The 11,163-nt window shown below is 38.4% G+C and overlaps 1 protein-coding gene across 3 annotated transcripts; it reads left to right on the plus strand.

Moving 5' to 3' along the window:
• Positions 1–2,718: 2,718 nt before the first annotated feature.
• Positions 2,719–8,713, plus strand: LOC133634928 (uncharacterized). 3 transcript variants are annotated; one of them, XR_009821994.1, is made up of 13 exons: positions 3,138–3,376; positions 3,624–3,701; positions 4,937–5,014; positions 5,104–5,178; positions 5,284–5,310; positions 5,429–5,619; positions 5,822–5,939; positions 6,093–6,390; positions 6,497–6,574; positions 6,664–6,736; positions 6,836–6,976; positions 7,180–7,250; positions 8,601–8,713. XR_009821994.1 is itself a non-coding variant. In XM_062027586.1 (11 exons), the coding sequence occupies exons 2-8, from the start codon at positions 4,969–4,971 to the stop codon at positions 6,714–6,716; spliced, it is 489 nt and encodes a 162-aa protein (XP_061883570.1). In that variant the 5' UTR covers positions 2,719–3,032; positions 4,937–4,968; the 3' UTR covers positions 6,717–6,736; positions 6,836–6,976; positions 7,180–7,250; positions 8,601–8,713. The 3 variants fall into 3 exon arrangements, 1 of the variants encoding a protein (XP_061883570.1); XR_009821993.1 differs by having other exon boundaries at positions 6,093–6,574; XM_062027586.1 differs by lacking the exons at positions 3,138–3,376; positions 3,624–3,701; positions 5,429–5,619 and adding an exon at positions 2,719–3,032 and having other exon boundaries at positions 6,093–6,184.
• The last annotated feature ends 2,450 nt before the right edge of the window (positions 8,714–11,163 follow it).

An 11,163-nucleotide genomic window follows, 5' to 3' on the forward strand; every position in this document is an offset into this window, starting at 1 on the left:
TATTACAATTAATTCAATGCAACGTATTTTTAACTTGGTTTTTAACCAACATCATCCTTTTTTATATATTTATGAAATAGAAAATAGAAAAATACAAAATACAATACAAGACATGAAATGACACAAATAATTATATGGACTTTTAGCACCCTCTTGTGGTGACCAGCGAATATGACAAATATGAACGTCTTGACACGTAAAACGCACATAGTGCAACAATTATTACCTGCAATGAGTGATCAGAACGCACGTACACACAATATGCGGTTAGCACCTCTGCTGGTTCCGATGTCTACAGGGGGAAAATAATATCGACTTCAGTGCAAAATAGTAATACATCTGACGTGAGCAACAACCAATTCAAAACAAAAATTCCACAACATAGCATTTCAACTGCCATCAAATTACTGTGTATCTTACAATAAATCTCACGTTAGCTTTAGTGTAATTTATAATATTTTGCAGAGCAATATCAAAACGTGGCTTACCATTAGCAGAGGACAGGAACTCTGCCAATAAGCTTCCGGTTTGCGGTCATATTTACAGACTTTCAGGTACCAGCAGGTGGCGCAATTGGACCTCTCATTGCATAACAAAACAATATACATATTTTAGCAGGAATTTCACTCAAATATTCAAAGTATTTCTTATACCCGTTACATATATATATATATATATATATACATATATTAGGGGCATGCATTTCTACCTTAAAAGTGATCTGATATGAATCTCGATACATGGGTTATGATACGAAACTGTAACAATACTTTTTAAAACATTACGATTCAATGTGATTCAATACGATGCGATGCAGGTGTAAGCTTTGCATGCTTAAAAGAAAATGAAATGTATCATGTCAGAACAATGTCATGTGTTTATTTAAAATAGACACATACAAAACAGGCGGTTCCGGTATTATTTTCAAATAGTAGAGCTATCAAATTCAAGGCATTTCAATCCATAAACCTAAAGAAAATAAGATGTGTGAGTTAAAAAAAAGCAAATTATGATTAGAACTGTAAATTCATTGTATTTTGTTGATTTTTAGTTAAGATTTATTTAAATTTTTTCTACATCGTCAAATATTTCAAATTTGATAAAAAAGACTTAAGGGTTGAGATAGTCACAAACGAACCAAATCTATTGACAGACTCATTAACATGAAGCTTGTTTTGAAGCGTGACAGTGATGAAACGCTTCCATCTCAACCAAGGCAGAAACAGCGGCAGCTTTGCACAGAGTGGGTGTGCGTCTCATCTCTGCTCTGACGAGAATGGAATGGACTTCATTGTGATTGCACTTAAAGGCCTACTGAAATGATTTTTTTCTTATTTAAACGGGGATAGCAGATCCATTCTATGTCCCTTGGCAAGTTTCACTGTAATAAGGCGCTTATTGGCTTCTGGCAAGCTTCTGGTTTAATTTTGACCACTCCTCTTGACAAAATTGGGGCAGTTCAGCTAAATTTGTTGGTTTTCTGACATGGACTTGTTTCTTCAGCATTGTCCTCATGTTTAAATCAGGACTTTGGGAAGGCCATTCTAAAAACCTTAATTCTAGCCTGATTTAGCCATTCCTTTACCACTTTTGACATGTGTTTGGGGTCATTGTCCTGTTGGAACACCCAACTGCGCCAAAGACCCAACGTCCAGGCTGATGATTTTAGGTTGTCCTGAAGAGTTTTGAGGTAATCCTCCTTTTTCATTGTCCCATTTACTCTCTGTAAAGCACCAGTTCCATTGGCAGAAAAACAGGCCCAGAGCATAATACTACCACCACCATGCTTGACGGTATGGATGGTGTTCCTAGAATTAAAGGCCTCACCTTTTCTCCTCCAAACATTTATATGTATATATATATATATATATATATATATATATATATATATATATATATATATATATATATATATATATATATATATATATATATATATATATATATATATTAAAAATTATGGCTGTCAAAGTTAACGCGATAGTAACGTGTTAACATTTCAATTACGGCACAATTGTTTTTACTGGGCAATTAACACACACGCATCCTTTTTGCCCCTTGGGCCATTCCCTCGCGGGGGAACTTGGCTGCAGTTCACTTGTTACTGATGAGTCACAAGCGAGCAGAAACGGACAAAAAAAGGCCACATTATAAAAATATCATGTTCAAAGCCAAAGCAAGTTGTTCTCCCTCCAAGAAATTATTATTGTTTTCCCGCCGAGACGATATCACTGTAGTAAATTCCTGCTGTGTGCATTGTTCAGAGGTGGGTGGTGCTTCACTTCCATGTTTACATTACAATTAAGTGCAGTGATATCATGACATTTAGATTGTTACTGTGACTGCTTTAGTTAGTAAGATGGCATAAAGGCAGGAAGGAAACAGTTGATCCGACATCCAAACATGTCAAGACACTTTCTCAAACCAATCACACACTTTCCCGGCTTCAAAATAAAAGTGCAGTGGTATCCATCTGGTTGAACTATATTAACAAAATAAAAATGTTTTACATTACCATTATTGTCAAAGATGTTTAATAATGTTTGTAGAGGTTGCCCTCTTGTGGCTTCCCCTGATCGCGACAGACCTTCTTGAGAGCCCGGTAGTCAGGTCCAATAATATTTTTATTGTGGTCAGCACTCTTTTCAGCAACTTTTCAGTTTTTCGGCTGCCCTCCCTCTTGCGGCGTGGTCTCTGGCTCATGTGTGGGTTCCCACACAGCAGAAGACTGCTATACGGATCCGCCTTCAAGTCGCCCAACCCGCGTTACTGTCACATTCGTTTTGGCTCCGCCTAGAGGATACAGCTCCGCCTCTGAAAATTGTACGGTCAGACAGCTGATCCTGAGCGGACTCGTGTCTGATTCGCATACGCGGACGCGACAAACTAAACCGGCGCGCGCCGCCTAGAGTTATAGGCTCCGCCTACGCGCGCTGAGCCGACCAATGTCTGCACCCGCAGACGTGGACGCGCCTACTAGCGTGTACGCGCATGAGCCAAGATCTCTGGACTTTCTTTGCTGGAACACGAACGTAAGTATAGATTTATTGATTTATTGCTACATTCGCACTAAAGATCGGCCTTTGTGTTTCCATCATCATTTATGTATGATTGTAATGATGTTGTTTGATATTAGGACTAGCAGTAAAACTTTATATTCTGTAAAAAAAGGCTTTTATTTCCAGCGCCGCCTCCCAGAATGCTTTGCATGGGGACGTGCGTCTGACGTCACGTATTCAGAAAATTCGAAATGGCTGCACGCGGGAGGTGAGGCCCGAGCGAAGAAAAGTGGAAAAGAGTGTTATTCGTCAAAAAACCCACACAACGACGGTCATTTTTTCGCCGTGCTATTGTAAAATTGTGTTTTGTGAAGCCGGTGAGTAACGTTCAATACAGTTAACTTAGGCTATCTTTTGTTAGACGCTGTGAATGTGTGTAGGTTACATGCTACGATATTCCACATATTTCCAACTGGTTGAAACGAAAGCGTATTACTTTATTGTCAGTGTTGTTTAGGCCCAGGTCGCTATTACTTTGTTATAACAGCGTAACGTTAACAGAGTGGAAACAGCCGTTCTTTGCTATTAATATGAGTGTGTATTATTTCTTTCTTTGTTCTTTAGTGGAGCTCGAGATCCTGTTTACTGTGGACTAGCTGTGTGTGACGCCATGTTGTTTTTGTTTCCATTACAAAAAAAAAGGTATGTCTATGTGTTTTTTGGCATAGTTAATTGTAGAAAAAAATATAAAATGAGGTGATGTGAGTGGGAAAAATTGCTGCACATATTAAGGATCCTTTTTCTTGATCTATATTTTTGTTGTTTGCTGATGTGTATATTTTATATGCTGTTTTTTATTTAATTAATTTATTAGAGACTATTTTATGCTTTATTTACCTTTTTTTATTATTATTATTTTATTTACTATTATTATTATTATTATTTCCACATGTAAGCATAAATAATTGATCATACTAGTACATTGTTTGATTGCTTTGCTTAATGCATTCCATAATTTAATTCCACATACTGATATACTGAAGGTCTTAAGTGTTGTACGTGCGTACAAATGTTTTAAATTACATTTCTCTCTAAGATGATTTTTCTCCTCTTTTTTTGAGAAGAATTGTTGTATATTCTTGGGTAGCAGGTTATAGTTTGCTTTGTTTATAATTTTAGCTGTTTGCAAATTCACTATGTCGTGGAATTTCAGTATCTTTGATTTAATAAATAAAGGATTTGTGTGTTCTCTATATCCAACATTATATATTATTCTAACTGATCTTTTTTGTAACACCGTTAATGAATGAAGTGTACTTTTGTAATTATTTCCCCATATTTCTACACAATAACTCAGATATGGTAACACTAGTGTACAGTAGAGAATATTAAGTGATTTTTTGTCTAGAACATGTTTTGCTTTATTCATTATTGACGTGTTTCTTGCTACTTTATGTTGTATATTTTTTACTTGAGATTTCCAGTTCAATTTATCATCAATCATTATACCTAGAAATTTGGTTTCATTTACTCTTTCAATTTCTATTCCGTCTATTTGTATTTGTGTTTGACTTTCTCTTCTACTGTTACCAAATAGCATTATTTTAGTTTTACTGAGATTCAAAGATAGTCTGTTTTTGTCAAACCATCTTTTTAATTTGTTAATTTCTTCTGTTATTATTTGTATTATCTTCTGTGTGTTCTCTCCTGAACAAAACACTGTTGTATCATCCGCAAATAATACTAACTTTAAATCTTTTGTAACTTTAAAAATGTCATTTATCTAGACATTGAATAATTTAGGTCCTATATTGATCCCTGAGGTACACCACAGGATATATTAGCGTTGTAGACGAAACCACCACATTAATATTAAAGATATGGTTAACATTCTTAGTGCTAAAGATATTCCCCTCTCCTTGTATCCCTTCTCCCAGCTCCACCGTCTCGCCGAGTGCCAGCAAGAGTCATGAGTACTTGTCAACTCGACTCCTCAACTGGAGATAACTTTCTAGGTAAAGATTGATCTCTGAAACAATATCTCAGCATCCAGTAACCATTGTTAACAGATCACAACCATTTAATACCAATTTATCTCCATTAGCACCTCACCATGGGGAAGGATGTATTCATATGCCTTCACCAGCACCTGCATTAAACATGCAGAGAGTTACACAAGGTAGGGACTGATCTCTGTATACACTACACCCATAATTTCAAACCCTACTTTACGATTGAGCTGAAGTTCTGACTATTATGACCCATACTTTTACCTTTCTTATAGTTCTTACCACCTTGGGGCACCATTCAGGTAAAATCTCAGCTCATCTTACTTGCTTATTTCTATACACTAACACCTGGTCATGCTTTTGTCCACGTTGTTCCTTTGACGATGAATAAATACCCCTTTTCTTTCTTTCTACATTAAGGGTGCCTTTTCATCTGATTAAATTTATAATGAACAGGGACATTACGGTCGTCCCAAGTGGATGGTATGATGATAGGATGGTTTTCTGGCCCAGCTATAAAAACACCGACAGAATTGAAAGGGCAGCTTTAAATGAGGAGCAGCATGAGCCAAACTGGCCAAGATTTGACGTTTCTGTTGTCCGAACTTGTGGTATGCAAATTCATAATCTTCTTGTTTAAAAATAACGTCATAGTTGCTTCTCTTTATGCTTGGAATAACCTATTGTGTCTATGTTCTGACCAGGTCTCTTGTAAGAGAGAGACCTGATTTATCATCATCAATAATAATAATATTCTGTTCAGCTCTACAGCTAATTTGAAACTCATGTTCATTTGAACATATTCAATTTTAGACAACTACAAAGACGCATTAAAAATAATGCAACAATATGGAAAGGGCTGCGACACCTCAGACCTGCAATCTGAGGCGGAGAACGAGGAGCTGCCAGAAAAAAGGAACAGGAAGGCAGTGTAAGTGTGTTCCGTCTTGTTTTTGTCATGTTTCTACAGTAATAGGAAGGTTATTTCCGGTAGCATTCAAAAATAGACCAGAGATGCTTGTACTATATGTATATTTGGCAATTTTGGTATTGCAATAATCCTAATGATATGGTTACCCAACAGCCATCGCCTCGGGGACTCAGATGATAGCGAAGAAGACCCGGGAAATAGTGACCTCACATCTCTGGGGTTGGCAAGCCAATTGCACAGGCAGAGTAAAGAATAATCTCTTACCTCCCTGCTTGGCACTCAGCATCAAGGGTTGGAATTGGGGGTTAAATCACCAAAATGATTCCCGGGCGCGGCACCGCTGCTGCCCACTGCTCCCCACTGCTCCCCTCACCTCCCAGGGGGTGAACAAGGGGATGGGTCAAATGCAGAGGACACATTTCACCACACCTAGTGTGTGTGACAATCCTTGGTACTTTAACTTTAACTTAACATCGAAAACAACAAAACCACCAAAAGATATGGTTAACATTCTTAGTGCTAAAGATATTCCCCTCTCCTTGTATCCCTTCTCCCAGCTCCACCGTCTCACCGAGTGCCAGCAAGAGCCATGAGTACTTGTCAACTCGACTCCTCAACTGGAGATAACTTTCTAGGTAAAGACTGATCTCTGAAATAATATCTCAGCATCCAGTAACCATGGTTAACAGATCACAACCATTTAATACCAATTTATCTCCCTTAGCACCTCACCATGGGGAAGGATGTATTCATATGCCTTCACCAGCACCTGCATAAAACATGCAGAGTTACACAAGGTAGGGACTGATCTCTGAAATATTAGTGTATAGATAGGCCCCTTGGGTATTACCAGTCATGGTTAACGGATGGCTCTCTCACAATGCCCACCTCACTAGTAACGGCAGTCCCTCCTCGACTCCCTCCACCCCCCTCACCAGCAGCCCTCAACATGTGGCAGACAGAGGAGCCTGGATCCAGCCTGGCCTACAGGCCAACATGGCGAGGGGGAAGAATGGCCGACAACATTTCCTGCTCTGGTGAGCAATAACTGACAAATACCGGATGGTCATTCTGTGCCACAAATTTTGGAAAAAATTCAAATTCACAAGCAATCACATATTTTCTTCAAACTTTGTCAATAACTTTTGTCATTAACTAAGGTCAATAGCTAATGTCAGGATAAAGAGTAATGAGGATAAACACTGAAACATGTTAATTTTATACTGCTGTTTGTCAACAGCGCCTGAGGTAATCCACATCCTTAGCCTGCTGGAAACTATTAAGCACAACCAAGACCAGCTGATTGCGAAGGTAAACTTCTTAAGCCTTGAATAGGTCAATATTTCATAATGACATTGATTTTGATTCATTATTATTCTTTAAAGAAAGAAACAGCCTACATGGCAGCTTTGTGTGATTAGAGTAAACATTGCTACATTTCCTTGTTACATTTCACCTGTTTGCTCTTTAAATACCACTTTTAATGTTTTTTATTTATTTCGATCATATTTTTTAAAAATGTGCCCTGGGGCCGTTAAAAAATGACCTGCAGGCCGCAAATGGCCCCCGGGCCGCACTTTGGACACCCCTGGCCTACACGAATACAAACATAGAATGATAGTACAAATATAATGAGAAAACAATGTCAACCCCCCAAAGTTGGGTTATGGATATTTATTTATGCCCCCCACCCCCAACCCCCCCGCCGCCGTCATCCAACAGAGCCAAACAAGTACTCTGATCAAGGAACCAAATAACGATATTGTTTAAACATTTTGGATGTCTTGCACACCTATACCCTGATCACAAATTCATAGTTTACGCACCTTATTTTTATTTTTTTTTTTAATTTTTAAATTTTTTTTTTTTTTTTTATAATGTCCTGCCCAGCTTCTCGGGCAAATCATATAGCAGATGTAGATGCCCATATCGGCTGTTCAGATTTACTTTACAAAAGAGAAGTGTAGGATACTTCTCTTGTTGCCTTACTTGTATTTTGACTTTATTAAATGTATTTATATTATCATTTTGTGCAGCCGGGCCGGAGCAGGAGGGGATAGAAAGAGAGAAAAAGGAAGACAGAGGGGGGAATTGTGGGGACAAGAGGGGGATTAGACGGAGAGACAAAAACAACAACAGCAAACAACAACAACAACAACAACAACAACAACAACAACAGAGCAACATCAGCAAATACGACATGTACAAATATGATGGTAAAAGTAATAGCAAATAAGCAGTTAGCGAAAATTTAAAAAAAAAAATACAGAAATGACAATGAGCATTATTACACTAAAAATGGAGCAATATGAATACCAATAGAAATAGTGCTATTGATAATAAACAATACCAGTACTTTACCTTTATTATCAACAATACAATTGTTCAAATGCAACAATACATATACGTAATGATAACTTGAGATACGAAAGAATGCAGAAAAATGGAGGGGAAGAAAGAGAAGCAACCTTAACCTTGTAGATTGTTATAGTTACGCACCTTATTTTAACCACCTCCAGTAACTTTAAGTCATGTTTTTTTTTTCAAATGTAATCTCCTTAATACCTATCAAATATTTTGTATTGTGTAAGCATACTTGGCTTTGGATGCTACATACCATAAACATAAACGTATCTGTCTTGTAATCTTGTTTGATTACAGGTGCTGTGAGTAAAAATGTGTTGACAAGGTCAGCCACGGACGCTGAGGTCACCAAACACGCCATCAGGTGGTTCAACTTGGCGGGGGATCGGGCAACGAGGAGACGAGTCCCGCTTCCACCTCCTCAGGAGGAATAGAGATGTATATGTATAAATAAACAACCTTTTATTGGACTTCTTGTCATTCACCAGTTATTCATTTTCTGATATGTCAGCTGTGCATGGAGCAGTGTTTCCTTGAAGTTGTAGCCTAATAGATTAAATATGTATATTTGCTTTTTAAATATATATTATATATATTTACTTTATAGAGTGAATTGACCATTTTCTGTTTCTGCCTATTGACAATATTGTTAGTTTAAAAATACAAGGCAATGCATATGTAAGCCTATATTGCTGTAGTAGGGCTTAGTGAATTTTTTTGTTTCCTATGTTATCCTACAGCAAGAACAGAAGGGATTTTGAAAATAAGATAAAGGGGTCCAAAACGGCCAGATGAGCCAGGGTTTTTATGAGGCCGTTGCTGGTCCGCGGCGGGAGGTTAGGCTTTGATCTTGGGTGCGGAGTGGATGCAGCGCGCCGTCACGGCGCACCCGCCGCGGAAATAAGGCTTTGATCATGGGTGCGGAGCGCATTCAGCGCGCCGCCACGGCGGATCCGCTACCTGCCGCCGTGGCGGATACGTTCCTGAGTGCAAATGGGCGCCGATGCTGGTCCGTTTCGCGGTTCCGTTCCGGAAAGCGCGATACCTGCGCGGGGGATCCGCCGCGGAGTGTTTTTGCTGTGTGGGTTGTCTGGCTCAGACTCCAACTCCAACTACTGTGTCTCGGCCCGGCTGCTGCTATTAAGCGTGGCAGGTGATTGGATGAACAGCCCCAGCTGGGTAATCCAATCACCTGCCAGCTGCGCTTTGAGGCCGGTCCTGCAGACCACACCCCCCCCCCCCCCTCCACAATGTTATTCTGTGATATTTGTGTAACCCATATTTAAAATATCCATTGAAAAAATGCATACAGTGCAAAGACTTTTATTGTGGAGGGTTACTTCCTGCCGCTCACTTCCTTTTAAGGAAGTGCTGCTCACTTCACCACCCCCTCCCGTACCTGCTGTGGCTGCGGTGCTGTGAGACGCGCTTGAGAAGCAACTCGCAAAATCTTCTCATTCTCACACTTTGCAAACTTCATAATTAGGTGAGTCTTTTGCCATGGCATAATCAACGGATTTCCACAATCACAATCATGTGCCATGTCGCCAATATTATGTTAGCATCTGTTTTAGCATAGGCGCTAACCGCTGCCATTCTTCCATAGAGCCACCGTGTTCGATTAACTATGGGGCCGGGCATGGTGTGTTGTTTTTGCCCTCGATTACTCAGGTAATTATACTTTGTTTTCTTCTGATCATCCAGCCGATTTATAGGCAACAGTTTAGTCTAGTAAAGTGGCAAAGGGCTTTGCACTGCTAATATGCTTTAGCCACTTTGTGGATGCGCATCAGATGGAACGCAGGTGCGTGTATTTGGGTTGTTGCGCAACACTTTAATTTATTAACTCTGCTTGATTGTTTAACAACTTTGAATGTTTGGACAAGTACTTGAATTTGAATTATGATACATTGAGTTTCTAATAATGAGTATTATTATGAAACTGGGTTATATAAGTGCACTTGTAATTTAATTTGTAGTTGAACTTGTGATTTAATTTGTAATTTAATTTGTAATTGAACTTGTGATTTAATTTGTAATTGAAATTGTGATTTAATTTGTAATTGAACTTGTAATTGAATTTGTAATTGATCCATGATTGAGTTTTATCACTTTAGATAAGAAATCATGATCTGTATTATTAGAAATGTATTATGAATGTTCATTTTAATTGGACTCATGATTGTTTGAATTTGTAATTGATCTATGATTGAATATTATCACTTTAGATAAGAAATCATGATCTGTATTAGAAATGTATTATGAATGATCATTTTAATTGGACTCATGATTGTATATTAATCAACATGGTTAATTTTGTCATATCTATTGGTTTATTAGTACAAATAATTAGTCATTCTGGACAATGGAATGCTTACATTATGCTTTCAAGTACATACATAATGTACTTTGCTAGTGAAGAGGTAACTAGATTACTCACTTTGTTTTTTGGACTTTTAGGTCAGGTTTTTTTCCGGGAAGGAATACCCGTTGACCCAAACAACCTGAGCTCCCTATCCACTTTCAAACTCAACTCAGCAAATGGTGAGCTAAACAACTACGCGGTAGGACAAGCATTTTTTTCCTCCTCCGTGGCGAACCTTTTGGATTACTTTTGTTTTTTAACTGAACTTTTGGACTGACGCGAAAGCGTTTGCGTACTTTTTTTGAACTGAACTGTGAACTGGTTCCGAGAAAGCAGCAGGACTGCATCTTGTATTTTTGTTTTGGGCATTTTTTAAATTTGTCCTATTGTGTCATCTGTGGCATTTATATTCTTGTTAAATACATTGAATGCAGTCAAAACCAAAATAACTAGTTGTCGTCATCTTTCATACCACAGGCTCCGAGACGAACCATC

Source organism: Entelurus aequoreus, linkage group LG19, assembly GCF_033978785.1.
Source record: "Entelurus aequoreus isolate RoL-2023_Sb linkage group LG19, RoL_Eaeq_v1.1, whole genome shotgun sequence".
Lineage (NCBI taxonomy): Eukaryota > Metazoa > Chordata > Actinopteri > Syngnathiformes > Syngnathidae > Entelurus > Entelurus aequoreus.